Below are 17,196 nucleotides of genomic sequence, written 5' to 3' on the forward strand. Positions count from 1 at the left end.
TGTACCCGGTAATGCCGAGCGCGCCAGGCGAGGGACCAACAAGTACCATATTTTTAACGTCTTTTGGTATGACGCGGTCGGGGATCGAACCCGCGACCTTCCGCTCTCCGGGCGGACTGCTCTAAACCATACACCACGGAGGCGGCCCTCTTTCTGCCCATCCTCTATCACACATGACGTCTCTCTTTCTGTCCATCCCTATCACACATGATGTCTCTCTTTCTGCCCATCCCTATCACACATGATGTCTCTCTTTCTGCCCATCCCTATCACACATGTCTTTCTTTCTGCCCATCCCTATCACACATGATGTCTCTCTTTCTGTCCATCCCTATCACACATGTCTTTCTTTCTGTCAATTCCTATCACACATGATGTCTCTCTTTCTGCCCATCCCTATCACACATCACGTCTCTCTTTCTGTCCATCCCTATCACACATGATTTCTCTTTCTGCCAACCCCTATCACACATGACGTCTCTCTTTCTGCCAATCCCTATCACACATGATGTCTCTCTTTCTGTCCATCCCTATTACACATGATGTCTCTCTTTCTGCCCATCCCTATCACACATGACGTCTCTCTTTCTGCCCATCCCTATCACACATGATGTCTCTCTTTCTACCCATCCCTATCACACATGATGTCTCTCTTTCTGTCCATCCCTATTTCACATGATGTCTCTCTTTCTACCCATCCCTATCACACATGACGTCTCTTTCTGCCCATCCCTATCACACATGATGTCTCTCTTTCTGCCCATCCCTATCACACATGATTTCTCTTTCTGCCGACCCCTATCACACATGACGTCTCTCTTTCTGCCCATCCCAATCACACATGATGTCTCTCTTTCTGTCCATCCCTATCACACATGACGTCTCTCTTTCTGTCCATCCCGATCACACATGACGTCTCTCTTTCTTTCCATCCCTATCACACATGATGTCTCTCTTTCTGCCCATCCCTATCACACATGACGTCTCTCTTTCTGCCCATCCCTATCACACATGATGTCTCTCTTTCTGTCCATCCCTATCACACATGATGTCTCTCTTTCTGCCCATCCCTATCACACATGATGTCTCTCTTTCTGCCCATCCCCATCCCTATCACACATGACGTCTCTCTTTCTGCCCATCCCTATCACACATGATGTCTCTCTTTCTGCCCATCCCTATCACACATGACGTCTCTCTTTCTGCCCATCCCTATCACACATGATGTCTCTCTTTCTGCCCATCCCTATCACACATGATGTCTCTCTTTCTGCCCATCCCTATCACACATGATGTCTCTCTTTCTGTCCATCCCTATCACACATGATGTCTCTCTTTCTGCCCATCCCTATCACACATGATGTCTCTCTTTCTGCCCATCCCTATCACACATGATGTCTCTCTTTCTACCCATCCCTATCACACATGACGTCTCTCTTTCTGTCCATCCCTATCACACATGACGCCTCTCTTTCTGTCCATCCCTATCACACATGACGTCTCTCTTTCTGCCCATCCCTATCACTCATGACGTCTCTCTTTCTGCCCATCCCTATCACACATGTCTCTCTTTCTACCCATCCCTATCACACATGACGTCTCTTTCTGCCCATCCCTAATCACACATGACGCCTCTCTTTCTGACGTCTCTCTGCCCGTCATCACTCATGATGTCTCCCTTTCTACCCATCCCTATCACACATGTCTCTCTTTCTACCCATCCCTATCACACATGACGTCTCTTTCTGCCCATCCCTATCATACATGCTGTCTCTCTTTCTGCCCATCCCTATCACACATGACGTCTCTCTTTCTACCATCAGTATCACTCATGGCGTCACTCATTCTATCCACCCCAAAGAAAAATGCGCATCTTTCGTTTTACCTATCTCTTTACCTACTCACACGACGTATTCCTTTTAATACAGCCGTGTAATAGTCGTATCTCTACATGGTCTCAAACTAGTTAAAAAGTAAATCTCTGATGCATCGTTATCTTTGTTGGCCCGTGAGGTGGCTGAAATACTGCCGTTGTGACGCATATACTGTAGCATATCGCACACGCTGCCCATCTTACGCCCTGTGCCCTACCACCTGTACCCGACACCTTATAGCCTACCCCTTAAATCCTGCGCCCTATACCTCACACATTGTACCCTACGTCTTATACCTTACACCCTAAGCCCTAAACCCTATACCTTACACTGGGTGGATTTCTCCATCACCGGGGATAAGTATTTCAATATAAAAATTGTTAAGGATCTTTTTACAACCGTTAATTTTCATTTAATTCTTGTTTTTGTACCTTATGCGTGTATTATATAATTTATTTAACCTGAACGGCGAGTCGAGAGTTACACAATACTACTCATGAATAGGCTATCTTTAGAGAGCTCTATAGTATCGGCCATGCATGTTGGCAAACTGCCAGCAAGCACCTCGTTTTACTTCCTGGTTTAGTCCACAGCCTACCGTTGTATCGAGCTACGTGACGCGAGTGTGCCTGACACACAATTGTTTGTGAAGTACTTCCATACAAGGTGTTTCCACGGAGGAAGACGAGGGTTCTACCTGTGATGTGTAAGGAAGGTGAGACGAGATCAACCTTATATCATGTCATGTGTCACAATGGAAGATATGGCTTATACCTGTCACATGTAAGGAACATACGTGGAACGTAAAATCATGTCATGGCTGACAGGTCAGTGGTATATTCATTTAGAACAGAGGGGTTCACAAAGTCCGCATTCTGGACTACCAGTTGTCGCGGTGGCTCAGCGGGTAAGGCGGCTGACTTTGTGTGCTGGCGTTTAGGTGCCTGACTGTGAAGTGTGGGTTCGACTCAACCCAACCAAAGGTACAAGAATCTGTACCCCAAATATATCATATGTTACATTTGACCACTTTCTAAATGGCATTGTATAATCATATATTCATTTGACGTGAAGGAAGGTGAGATTGACATGAGGTGAGGTGAAATTAGGTTTAACGTCGTGCTTGAGAATATTTCGCTCATATGACGACGTGCATGCGTGTGTATGTGTAGGTGCGGCTGCCTGTACTAGCCCAGACTGAAGCTGGTTTTATAGTGCTAGCCCAATGAGATACCATGCCGCAGTGAAGCATGAATACCCCACTCAGACACATTGTACTGACTCCGAGCCGACCAGTCCTTGTTGTACCCATTAATGCCGAGCGCCAGGCAGAGACCAACAAGTACCATATTATAACGTCTTTTGGTATGACGCGGTCGGGGATCGAACCCGCGACCTTCCGCTCTCCGGGCGGACGCTCTAACCACAACACCACGGAGGCGGTCGAGATTGACATGAGACGTTGTCCACCGTTCTCGAGCGGGTTGTTGGTCGATGTACCCTCTGTGGTAGTGCATGTTAACCTCGCCCTACGTGGACCGGTGAACAACGAATAATAATGATAATAATGATAATGAGAATAATTATAACTCGCCTTTTCCTGGCTAGATATCCTGCTCAAAGCGCACAATCTGATCATTGTTACCCCGGATAACCCAAGCTGTTTGTTAAGCGCTAGATGGTTAATAGTCTCACAACTGTTTTCACCGGGTGCCCATTTTCTGCTGGTTGAACAGAGGCAATTTTGTACATACTCACGCACTCACGGTCACCCATCCAAGACTCTCCGCGCAAAACGTTGCTTTACTTCAACTGATTTGTGACCCGAGCTCTATGCACAGGACCACACACCACCAATTTGTCACCTGATAATGTTGCAGGTATATAAAATTCCGTTTGGCTCAAAAGCGGACCGATGAATTGCAATCTAACTCGAAAACTAATAAACATAAAATACTCAATGAAACGCTGATCATAATCAAAACATCATACCCACTCTGTGAGGTTTTTGCAGAATTTCATTAAAATATTGACACAGTTCACTGTTTGTTACGAGGGAGGGTTGCAGAGAAAGGGACAGCCAGGTGTTAGAGAAGCACGCTCACAGACAAAGTTATTTATTCATTAACCTGTGCTGTGCCGTCTCCATCCGTTCTCGAACACCTGGCTGTCCCTTTCTCTGCACTCCTCCCTCGTAACAAATAGTGAACTGTGTAACTCATCTTGCACGGCTCAGGGCTAACTGTTCTGTCTCCTTCCAGTTCTTTCATATCAGCTTTGGGGGCGGTGGGGTAGCCTAGTGGTTAAAGCGTTGGCTCGTCACGCCGAAGACCCGGGTTCGATTCCCCACATGGGTACAATTTGTGAAGCCCATTTCTGGTGTCCCCCGCCGTGATGTTGCTGGAATATTGCTTAAAGCGGCGTAAAACCAAATTCAGTCAGTCAGTCATATCAGCTTTGATTCTGCCTCTGTGTCTCGCCTACAGCTGTTCCTGGGCCTTCCTCTCTTCCTTTCCCCTGTGGGTTCCAAGACAGTGCATGATGGGTGATGCTGGATGGTGCTGCTTTGTGCTTTGGGGATAACAACAGACGAATGATATGTCGTCTTGCTCTATACCTGGCCGGTTTAGGTGATGTTGGACCGTTCCGTTTGAAAAAAGACGATGTGAAAGCGACGCTGTTGTTTAACACATCACTTGACAAGGGCTATATCCTCCCGAAGAGTTGTCACTCGTGGTCGGTCTGAAACGCTGACGGCACTTAACGTCATCAGTTTTCTGGTCAGTCGGCTGATGTCGATGGCTGACAACTCTCTTGTAATAGTCCTCAATGACACATACCCGTAACGATCCGGGTTAGAATTCATCTCCATGCTTGTCGTAAGAGTCAGGCTCGCTGACTTGGCTGACACATGTCTTCGTATCCCAATTGCGTAGATCGTTGCTCATGCTGTTGATCACTTGATTGTCTGGTCCAGACTATTTACAAACCTCCGCCATATAGCTGAAATGTTGCTGAGTGCGGCGTAAAACTAAACTCACTCACTCCTCAATGACACGCCAGCATTCCGCATACCAATAACTTGCATCTTTTCAACAATTGCCCATTGCGGAAGTAATATATTCGCTTATCAACAACGAAATCAATTGAGTTTCCACGTTACCATGCGGTAAAAACAGTTTACAGAACCCTGACATTTGCTTAATGACTGGTACACGGAGCGCACGTGATACTTACCTTTGATCGTTGTAGCGCATGTGTATCTAGAATCAATACAGTTCGCCCGAATGACAAATATGACCATAAAAGCAAACATATCTATGACATGAATGTATCATTGTTCAACTGTTGACAGGATAATCACGAAATCTGTGTGATTTGACACTAGGCATCGTGACAGGCCCTTAAAGTGTGGTGTCAAATGTCCGTTCACAAATTCAGTATCATGTGTGTCCACCATTGGAATTTATGCAGGCTTGACAACGACGACACATAGACGACTCTAAGCGATTGAAGAAAGCTTGGGGAATGATGCTGCATGTGTAAACTAACGCTTGTCCCAATTTAGGCAAATCCAATGGCTGATTCTGGGCTTGACGTAAACGTCGCTCCATTTCATCCTAAACGTGCTCGATAGGGGACAGGTCCGGAGAAACAGCTGGCCAGGGGAGTACAGGATGTTCTGCTGTCTCAGGAAATCTATCACAAGCGATGTGTGGACGGACAGTATCTTGCTAAAGCGTGATGCTACGTATCTGTCCTTGTATGAACTGCTGCACATGAGGCCCAAAGAGATCATCCCTGTATCGCAGACCTGTCTGACTGCCATTGACAATGACAAGTCGTGTCCGACCATGAGATGTGATTACCCCCCATACCATAACACCGTCGCCACCAAACAGTCGACGTTGAACAACGCACGCATCAGCATGCCGTCTGTAAACCTTGCCCTGCCATCTGAACTGCCCAGATGAATTCTCGACAATGTCAGTAAACAAACGACTATCCCAATTTTGTCTCCTGTAATGGTAGATGCTGTCTGCACCAGGCAAGACGTAGCTGTCTGTGACGCTGGAGCAAGATTGGACGCATTGCAGGCCGTCGGGGCCTGATGTGCTCCCTCGGTCGGTTCCGTACAGTTCTGATACTAAATGGATGTAAGCCAGTAATGGTCCGAGCAGTCAAACTGGCAGTGTGGAATCGATTCCTTAGATGGGTCAGCCGAATGCGGTTGTCTTGCTGACGAGACGTCTCGCGTGGACGGTCGGCCCGAGGCAAATCTTTCGTGTTCCCATTATGTTGAAAACGTCTCCATAGAGATGAGATCGCGTTTCGATGAACACCAAAATGTCTGGCTACTTCAATTTGGGCCATTCCAGTCTCCAGCATACGTACGTTACTTTCAACCTACACTGGGCGTACGTCATGCCGCGGCTTATAGAAAATCCCCGTTTCCGCGCCATGACGTACGCCCAGTGTAGGTTGAAAGTAACGTACGTGTAGTCCACAACATTCAGAGGCTAGAGAATAATCAACTGTTCTTCAGTTTTCAATATCAGGTGAGAAAAATTCAGGAGTCATAAAGCATACAAAAAGTGAGTAGGTTTTGCCACGCGCGATACCCGACTTTCATTTCCATGCAAAGTGCTTTGCTAAATGTTTATTTATGGCTATTTTTGTAATTTTGAATTGACTTTTTTAGACAATGTTATGTTATGCACAGTTATTTATTTCCGACAGTATAAAAGGCTATACAGGGGTAAGATCATTGGCGTTGCGATACTTTTTTCCTTGTGTATAGAATGGGTCTCAGTTAACCAGAATTCAACATCCCCAGTGTGTAAGGTAGGATAGGCGTGGCATGGCAAAATCTTGGTCAGTGGAGCGAAAATATGTCATACACAGTATGATAGTCATGCAGCTTTCGAGACATATATCAACTTGTTTTACAAATGCAACACCCCATCCTTCATATCTCCTATTCAGTCGAAATTACTTTGTATGGGCTGGCGGATTCAGACGGAAGAGTTCCCAGTATAGTCAAAAGATAATCAGTTCTCCTACATGTGTTGAATGCAACTTCAGGGGAACATTGGTGTAAATAATACCCGCGTGAACGTCTTCTTGTTTGTCTTCAAAATTGCTTACATCTGAATCAGGAAGTTACTGTCAATTATGCAACACTGACAATGTCACCTTGACCTTGTGTCTTCTGTCTGTGCACACAGTGTATCGTGGCGCTTATCCTGAGCTTATAAACTATGGAATCCTAGAAGGGACATTGTGGCGTTGTCGCATTGTCGCGTTGTCGCCCTCTCAAAAACAAGCAAAAAGAGGCAAAATTAACCAAAGCGCGACAATGCCACAATGCGACAAATGGTCGAAATGTCGCATTGTCGCATGGTCGCGCTTTGGTTAATTTTGCCTCTTTTTGCTCGTATTTTAAAGGGCGACAACACGACAATGTCCCTTCTTGGATTCCATAATAAATGCATTGAGGTAAACAAGATTATTGTTCTTATTGTCAGGTTTGTTTGTCAACTGCTCATCGAGAAGTACAGTCCCTCGTGTGCATACTTCCACTGCCTATAGGCGACACTTCCATGCAGAAGACTAGCTGATATGATTATGGACAAGGAGAAAGGTGAGTGCTGACTTCTCAACACAATTTTGCAATCCTGTCTCGTCTAAGGAACGCAACTGCGTGAGTGAGTGAGTTTAGCTTGACGCCGCTCTTAGCAATATTCCAGCAATATCACGGTGAAGGACACCAGCAATGGGCTTCACACATTGTGCCCATGTGGGGAATCGAACCCGGGGCTTCGGCGTGACGAGCGGACGCTTAACCACTAGACTACCCCACCGCCCCTGTGCAACTGCTTTGACGATTATGACAAGCCGGACTGTTTGTTTGTTTTTCCTTTTCTTAAACTTTGCATAAGCCCGAGATTTTGCCCTTATAGGGCAGGGTTGATGATAGTTCAACGCCCCTAAGGCTGTCTAGACAATCTTATCTTGGGTTCGAATCCCGAATTCTAACCAAGATCTTCACGGATGGTATGGGCTAGACACTCATGTATTTATTGACATGTATAAAGCGACAATCTATTTTCACTGGTACAGAAGCCACTGCTAAGAAAACATTGTCTGTGTGTCGAATGAACTGTAACACTTTTTTCCAAGTGCCTCATTTAACTTCTCATTGTGTTTAAAGTACATGTACTGGAAAGGCACAGCAGGACACGGAACGCAAAACAGAAACCTAAAAATTGCCTAAGTAGTTATATTGTTTCTAATTTCTATTGTTACTTCAGTGAACAGTTGAGGAAATCAGATACCGTATTTTCGTGCTTGATATTGAGAACTTCGTGAAGTTCTGGGTTCGAATCCCGGACGTATGTTTGTCATAAACGACGAGTAAAGCGGCACATGTCATCGTATCCCGTTCGCGTAGATCAATGCTCATGTCGTCAATCACTGGATTGTTTTGAATAGACTCGATTACTTTCAGACCGCTGTCTTATAGATGAAATATTTTGTGGCGTTAGAACATACGAAAATACATAGTTACGTCATTAGAATTTAATTAGCGCAAATGTGAACAAAAGCAGGACAAAACCTATTTACATAATCCTAAGAAACCTCGCAAAGTACATCAATAGTATATGTGTATGAATCACAATCAAAGTGGGTATAAAACCCACGATCATACATACTGATGGTACGTAGATCTGGCAATATTAGTGTTTACTTCTTTGTAGTTATGGTCATTTGTAGGGCTGGGTATTGCAGAGAATTTTCACATTGCGATATATTGCGATGTGAAAGCATATATTGCGATATGTATTGCAATATATTGCAAGAAGTATTTTTAAACATAAAACTACTTATAATCGAGTTAATGCTTGATTTTTAAAGCAAAAACACACAAAAATAAAAATGCTTGATTAAGCTTTAATCATGACAAAATAAAATATAAATAATATTTGGCACACATGAAACACGGAAATATCCGAAGATTTCCGAGTGTTACGAAGTTTTCCGAATGCAAGTCAAAATACCGGTTTTTGATCAGCGTATCGCAATACGTATCGTTTTCATGTTTGAACCGGTAAATACCGGTAAACCGGTTATATTGCGCAGCCCTAGTCATTTGTAACTTTCATCAACCATATACAAGTAGGATAATGGCGAACGTGACGTCATCACAACACTATTGCTGTCGCTGATCAGTTGTCCGTCATCTGTCCGCGGTAATAACTACGCACTATGAGCATCTGGTGAGCAGGAATTTATCCTGAGCAGGGTCCCGATCTACAGAAAGCGTTCGTAAAGTTACGACCTGTCGTAACTTTATAGTTTATCATAGGCTTACTAATGTCGTAGCGCTACGAACGCTTAGGGTCCCGATCCACAGAGCGTTCGGAAAGTTAAGACCTGTCGTAACTTTATAGTTTATCATAGGCTTACGAATGTCGTAGCGCTACGAACGCTTAGTGGATCGGACCCAGGACATTTTACCAATTTGACGCATCAGAGACGAAAACGTCAGCTATGATTCCCTATTTGTCACTTTTGGCCCGTGTTCCTGTAATTTTGACTTGCCTTTGCATGTGTTTGTGACGGTCATCGTCTTGAACAATAGATTCTGAAATCAGAGTTACACCTGACCTTTATTCATTCACCGCATGGAGAAATATAAATCGTGCCCTAAACAAGGTGTTATGTTATTTTTTTACAAGCTGTATCTATTCATACAATCTGTGATAGAGGGATGGTGTAAATCCAGCTTAGGTACCATCTAGGTAGGAGATGTACCGTCAGTCCCCATGGTCATTTGTTACTAAGAGTCTATTTTTATGATCATATACTAGTTTTAAATCTGTATCCGTGATTTCGAATTGTTTTACCACAAAGGATAGTAAAACAAATAGAATTATGTGCGGTTTTTTATAATTTGTGACACTCGTGATATGGCTGAAACACAGTCTAAGTAAACTTAGACTCAGTATTATTCGTTACCCTGCTAAACTGAGTGTAACAAAACCTTGTGGAAAGTCGCGTCAGATAACCTTTGAGCGACATATGACCGTCCAGTCAAACGCGACACGAACGAACGGATTTAACCAATCAGATAAGGCTACTATTTAGGGTTCGGCGGGACTTACAAAATGGATTTTCTCTTCCCCGGTCGCCAACACTGATCTCACAACAATGAAAACCCGCATAAAACACAGATCTATGACCTGCAGAATATACGCTTTGGGGTTTCTGTTGACATGGTTATCATTAGCTAATATTTCCGCAAGCTGACATTCTTGAATACTGACAAAACGCTGTTTTCAGCGACTGTTTACTCACTGTTGTGGCGTGCTCCATGTGCATCACTCGGAAGCGATCGTTTGGAAAATAGCATTCGGAATCGTTCGGGTACAAAACTTTTTCGAGGTAAAAGTTCAACAAGTATGTGCGAATGTCAACTTTCGCGATTTGGTAAGCTGTGTTCTGATTGGTCCATTGAAAAGGTTACCTGACGCGACCTTCCACAAGGTTTTGTTAGACTCAGTATAGCAGTGTAACGAATAATACTGAGCCTAAGTTTACTTAGACTCGGCTGAAACACTCCCGATGGGATTTTAAAAATTATCTCATACACTCTGACATTCATACCAAGTGTAACTTTAAGTGTTCTCAAGACAGGATATGCTATCACTACATACACGGTACTATGACGAAGGTGGCATTATATAACGAAGGTGACAGCATATCTAGGGTGACACTATATCCAGGGTGGCGTTATAAGTGGATGTCTGTAACCAAGGCAGCATTAAAACCAGGATGGCACTATAATCAGGGTGACAGTATAACCAGGGTGCCACTATATCCAGGATGGCCTTATAACCACGGTGCCACTATATCCGGGGTGGCGTTATAACCAGGGTGACACTATATCCAGGGTGGCGTTATAACCAGGGTGACACTATATCCAGGGTGGCGTTATAACCAGGGTTACACTATATCCAGAGTGGCGTTATACGTGGATGTCTGTAACCAAGGGAGCATTAAAACCAGGGTGGCACTATACTCAGGGTGACAGTGGAACCAGAATTGCGTTATAACAGGGTGGCACTATACTCAGGGTGACAGTTGAACCAGGATGACATTATAACCAGGGTGGCACTATACGCAGGGTGGTACTATATATAACCAGTGTGAAATTATATCCAGGATGACTTTATAACCAATGTGGCGTTATAACCAATGTGGTTTTATAACAGGGTTGCACTATAAACAGGAATAACTTACTGTCCGCAGATTCAATATTCTCTTCAAGCATTTCAGATTTCATTTATCACTTTCAGGTAACAAGTTTAGAGTCGTCTTCAGTGAAAACCAGCCGGGTTTATCCTTGACAAACCAACAGCAGCAGCCCTACCATCTGGTCATCGACAATGATGCAGTGCGCCTCCGGGACCTAACGTCAAATGACCTCATTTTAGAATGGCCTTACAACTACGTCAGGAGGTACGGCACTTCACCAAACAAATTCACAGTGGAGGTGGGGAGAAAAAGCGCCACAGGCGAGGGGACGTTCGAGATGGAGACAACGGAAGGCCTGGCCATTTTGGACAAGATCCATGAGGTATCAAAACAAATCTTGGCCAAACGTGGTGCGAAGAAACCAACGATCCCCAAAATCGGTAAGTCACGTTTATTTTTCCATCGCTTTGGGTCAGTGGGGAGGTATACACATGGGCATTAATTAAGCATCACCTGACTCCAAAAGCAGTTTTTACATTTTTGGTCGAAACAAGCGATCATCCCCCGCATACTAGAATGTCGATGTAAAACACGTGCCCCAGGTTCACGTGCAAGGGCACCCGTGAAGATCCGGATTTGAAATTGACTCGATTATTTACAGACCGGCATATAGCTGGAATATTGTCGCGTGCGGCGTAAAACTAAACTCACTCACTCACGTGCAGCGAAGGCGCCAAGCACATTAGGGTATTCGTTTTCCACTTGCTGTATGTGCACTACAGTTAGGGACCGTTCATAATTTATGGGGGTGATGATGATTTTAAGGGGGTCACCCATTTTGTTCTTGGGAGGCGGGGGTCATCAATTTTGTACACATGTACTAGGAGGGTCATCATAGGAACATTAAAAACTTATGCTTAAAAATTATGGGAAGGTGTGTGTGTGTGTGTGTGTGGGGTGTCATTGATTTTGTACATGACATGCAGGGCGGGGTCACTTACATTGTACATAAATTTTATATGCTCCTCCATGAAAATCATCATCACCCACCCAAATCGCGGAAGCATTCGTGATTCATACAATTGTTCAGTAAATAGATAAGCGTGAAAAATAATTTCATTAAGTACAAATTCCGCTCTAGTAGGCCGCGCCACTTGATTTCACTTCCTTCAATCTTGACATCGAATCTCAAGCTGGTTATTTACATTTCAGATAACGTATATACAGAGCCGTACACTCAATTGCCAATGAGACCGAGAGATAATAAACTCAAGGGTGAAGTTCCGGATGAGAAAAGTAAAGAGTCACTGGCTGCAAATACAGCAGCGCCTTGCTTTGAAACAGGTGATGGTGTGACCGTGACACGCATCGGGCAGGGATCGAAGCCTGCAGAATCACCTAGATTAGAACCTCCTGTGCCACCTAGATTAGAACCTCGAGTTTCATCCACATTAGAACCCCCATTGCCACCTAGATTAGAACCTCGAGTTTCATCCAGATTAGAACCCCCTTTGCCACCTAGATTAGAACCAGAACAAACTGGATCAGAACCCCCTGTGCCTCTTAGGTTAGAACCCCCAGGACCACCTAGAACAGAAACTAGGACTCTTACTGGAACTGCCCCGAGGAACCGCACTGAATCAGACCCTAGGGCACGTACTGGATCAGAAACGGACCTGTACCTGTCGCCGACGGTCATGGAATCTGTGGGCGTCAACAAAGACGACGGAGGTGTTGTTCCACGCGTTGGTGCGACCCCCACACCACACACATGTGATGATGAAGAAAAAGGAAACTATTGGACATCTACATCAAAGGAGCCTCGAACCCGTTACAGGTATGAACGGCTGAAAATAAGTGACGATGATTCCAGGCGCCAGGTTGACCCAAAACCCGCACCCGGCAAGTTAGTTGTTTTTTGATTTACCAAAGAGCGAATGTCCAAAGCAGCCTCGTAGTGGCTATGAAAATGTGAAAGTTTTAAAAAGATGAAACCGCAATGCGTACCTAATACATATACAGCTTGATCTGAGCTACTCAACATATGCATGACCCGGGAGGTCAAATGGCACAAACGGCAGGTCGAGTTAACTTCATTAAATAGGGGAGCATTTTCCTTTCTTGTTCTATTCGGCCCAGGCTTGCACTGGAAACACCAGTTGCTGCTGCTGCTCGCTGCCTTAAAGCCCGAATCGGAAACATTAAACCATCTGTAGCTTCTTTTTAAAGAAAGATAGGGCATCGCTGACGATTTCTCGAAACTGAGATGTCAAACGGCGACCTTGTCTCGGCTGTTCGGACAAGTTGCCAATCAACTGACAAAGGCGCACTCCTTCACAATAATAGACCCAACCAGTTGTGACACGGTCACGCAGTGAATTAGTATTCGCTTGATCAGGTCAAGCTGAACAAGTTGAAGGATGTACATTCCAAACTGACTGAACCTGAGGGCCCTGATATGAGCTGACTGTTTGTTAATGACTAATGATAATCCGTGATTTTTGTTAACTTATCTCATCTTTTCTTTAAAACTTTTGACACAAAAATTTTAATCCAACAAAATGCTCATTTGAGGACATTTCAAATTAAAGATAATAATGCTCATATAATGGGCAGAATACAAATGTAGACTTACGTAAATCTGTTCAGAACAGAACGCTCGCAATAAATTCAAAGCCACAAATATGCATTCCGTACCCGTATATTTCTTCTGTTCATTTTACAGGACAAGAAATTCAAAGAACTTACACTGTGAGAGTGCTCAGTTTATTATCAAATACTTTATATTTGTATATTTTCTGTATGTATACATTTTGCATATATTTGCCACAAATTTCATTTTCATTCTAAACACTGATATTGAAATATCACTTAGATTATCTTTCATGTCATGGCTCAAGCTGATGTAAAGCACTTCCCAGAGATAACCATAAACCATAAACCATATACCATTGAAAGTGTCAACTCAATCTATTGTTTCATGCACCAGTGAATTACTCAATGGCCATTGTATTGGCAGCCGGACGCGGTAATAACACATTTACCATCTTGAAACGGTCACGTGACTACCCATCCAAAACCTCCACCAAAGAATCTATTTCTTGTATTTGGAGATACAAAAAGAAATGTCCATCCTAAAATATACATTGGTGAGAAGGAAATACCGTCCAATACACATGTAAAATTTGCTGGTCTCCAAATCTATTCATCCGGTAAAACCATAGAACGTACGCAGTTTGTATGTGAAAGGCTTAGGATACTCTTTAATGTCAATAAGAGCCATGGCCTGTGTTTTGGTGGCCTTAACCCACTCTGTTGTGTCCGTATTTTGGAAAGAATTATTCTGCCATGCGGTTTGTACACTTGTAATGTATGGGCCCGTTTACCTGTACAGGAATATGATACACTTCGTTAGGATGAGGAAGCCACAATAACTCGGTGCGCCTAGTTTCTGCAAGAGTTGTATACTCCCCAGGGAGTTGAGATTGATAATGCGGTGGGCCGTTGAGATTGACATCCAATGATCGAAGGAAAATGTACCAGCGCCTTGAGCATGCACTAGTGCGTGGCTATGTGCGCTATGTAAATATCCTATACTAATGCTGGAAACTGTACAAAGCTAGTTTTGTAAGAGTATCCAAGGCCTTTCAAAACGTGGATCATCCACAATAGCCAGAGACAGTCTCGCCCTGGTCACACTACGAAGATATATCCACCAGAAGTCCTTGCTATTTCTCGGTAAACTATATGTAACAGCGATACTGAAGTTGTCTTTAAGAAAGTGCTTGTGCATAGACTCTGTCAGTACAGACAAACCTCATCACTGGAGAAAAAGCGATATAGCAAGTCATCGCCAATCTTGTCACAATGTATGACCTAGATATGCATTTATACAACTATGTAAACCAATCTTCTTTCTCAACGAAGGCTGAGTGGTCTGTACTGGGTAACTGACTGACTGACTAAGTTTGGTTTTATGACGCTTTTAGCAATATTCCAGCAACATCACGGCGGGGGACACCAGAAATGGGCTTTCTTCGGCGTGACGAGCCAACGCTTTAACCATTAGGCTACCCCACCGCCCCCTGTACTGGTTAAAGAAAGAATACTTAAAGCTGAGGATTCATATGTTGCTTCTATAACGAGGTTGAGACTTAACCTTGAAAGATATCCGACTATAAGATATTCTAAAAATGTTCACAGACTATGATCTGCATGTTATAAAACGCCAGAGTGTTTCAATAATATTGCTGCTCTTTTACGTATCAGCACACTGAGCATTCAGTCTCTTGAGTGTGAATGTGGCATAGTTGCCTATGATATTGTAAAACATGTATTTCTGCACTGTGCTCTCATACAAAGTAGTAGAAACGCTTTGATTGAGTCACTAGTTGACATGCTAGATGTTGACACTTTTGTCAGTTTATGGAATAATGAAGACCTATTTGTGTCATTTATGCTCGGTGGTCTACCAAATGTACATGTTCAAGAGCTTGAACAAGAAATGTGGTTTAAATGTATAAAACTTATCGCAAGCTCTGTAAAACCCTGGCTACGTCAACTAAAATACCTATTCTAATTTTGATCATCACACTCTGTATCCTGTAAATACATATATATAACCTATGTTACAACCTGCTGTATCTCCGACTTCCGAGGAAATAAAGATTATCTATCTGCTTGAGTGATCATTGACTTCCGGAATTCTCCATTACATTTTAAGGTAAGTTCTCTTGTACGATACTATTAATTACCTTAGATAATGTCATGACTAAAATGTATTATTTATGAATAGAAAGCGGTAATATAATGTATACAGTGTTTACATGAACATTGTCATGCATAATATCTCAGTCGTTATTGAATATGCAAATGAATTAGATGTGTTGTCATGGTTAGTTGTGCCTATACTACACTCATGTATGGACTCAATAAATCTACTCTATATGTTAATATGCTGATAGTGAACTAATATGAATAACTAGTTTATTGGCAAATATCATTTTTGTATGATTTATATGACGACAGCTGAGGCATAATTGAGATATGTGTTAAAATGATTTGTATGCACGGTCATGAATGATTATTATATGATGTCAGCTTGAAAGAAGAGAATTATTGTGCAATTAGAATTGCTATGCATACAAGCTCTACCGTTTGAGCTGCTAATTCCCCTTTGAAATATGTATATAAGCTGATTGTTTGAAAACCTTTTATGTATGTGTATTTATGTACAACGCACTTGACCTCACAATAAATATTGAAGGATTTCCTTGACTGATCATTGACTTGCGGAACTCTCCATTCTAATTTAAGGATGATAACTTGTAAGCTTACCTCACGCTTAAGTGTTGTTTTTTGATTGGCTGAGCGCTCTTCCATTTTTTTCAATATACCCCGCTTACATTTTCTACGTTACCTGCTGGGATAGCCGAACTGTTGGAATTCATTTGGTACTTCGTGTTAGTAATTCTTTATCTCGAATAATTGAGTTACGTATTATGTACGGAAATTATCGATGTTCTGCGAATGCAAATCGACGGAAGGGAGATAAATCTAAATTTGTTTTTCTTTATCTGTCGGTGTTGGCTAATTGCCTAACTCTGGTACTCCTTATTATGATCCGATACTCGTGCTTCAAACAGTTCAAAATTAACATTGAGGTGTTCGGTAAGATGAATACGTTAACAAAAACAAACATGGAGTGTACATCAATCCAGACAGACACACAGATAGATTTTTTATTTCTCACCTCGATACGTATCAACAAGTAAAATATATCGAGCCATCCACCACGGGGTTATGAGAGACTACTTTGCAGATAAAAAAAACATAGGCAAGAAACGTTTACAAATAGAAGTTTAAAAATGTGTGGTTAAAACCCATGTGCCCCTCGTGATCTGTGAACACCTTATAACATCCTATAACTAGCTGAATAACAACCCTCTCACACAGAGAATCATGTCAGACAATAGATTCCATCGCTTTTGCGCTTCCTTCTGTCGTTCATATTCATTACTTATACTTTAAGGGTGTGGTTTCCATGTTTATGTGCATCTTT

The 17,196-nt window shown here is 43.0% G+C and overlaps 1 protein-coding gene across 2 annotated transcripts; it reads left to right on the plus strand.

Annotated features, from left to right (window-relative positions):
* The first annotated feature begins 2,454 nt into the window (after positions 1–2,454).
* LOC124283591 (docking protein 3-like) lies at positions 2,455–16,405 on the plus strand. 2 transcript variants are annotated; one of them, XM_046719575.1, is made up of 4 exons: positions 2,455–2,589; positions 7,403–7,518; positions 11,237–11,575; positions 12,348–16,405. In XM_046719575.1, exons 2-4 carry the CDS (start codon positions 7,497–7,499, stop codon positions 13,055–13,057), a joined length of 1,071 nt encoding a protein of 356 aa, XP_046575531.1. In that variant the 5' UTR covers positions 2,455–2,589; positions 7,403–7,496; the 3' UTR covers positions 13,058–16,405. The 2 variants fall into 2 exon arrangements, with proteins under 2 accessions (XP_046575531.1, XP_046575533.1); XM_046719577.1 differs by lacking the exon at positions 2,455–2,589 and adding an exon at positions 2,606–2,701.
* The last annotated feature ends 791 nt before the right edge of the window (positions 16,406–17,196 follow it).

This window comes from Haliotis rubra, unplaced genomic scaffold (genome assembly GCF_003918875.1).
Source record: "Haliotis rubra isolate DU_JTF1 unplaced genomic scaffold, ASM391887v1 Scf318, whole genome shotgun sequence".
Lineage (NCBI taxonomy): Eukaryota > Metazoa > Mollusca > Gastropoda > Lepetellida > Haliotidae > Haliotis > Haliotis rubra.

What these genes read in the sequence shown, in the direction of transcription:
- LOC124283591 (XM_046719575.1), top strand. Translation starts at nt 7,497, where the DNA reads ATGATTATGGACAAGGAGAAAG. An exon ending in GATTATGGACAAGGAGAAAG is followed by an intron (nt 7,519 to 11,236) that starts GTGAGTGCTGAC and finishes TATCACTTTCAG; the next exon opens with GTAACAAGTTTAGAGTCGTC. An exon ending in ACCAACGATCCCCAAAATCG is followed by an intron (nt 11,576 to 12,347) that starts GTAAGTCACGTT and finishes TTTACATTTCAG; the next exon opens with ATAACGTATATACAGAGCCG.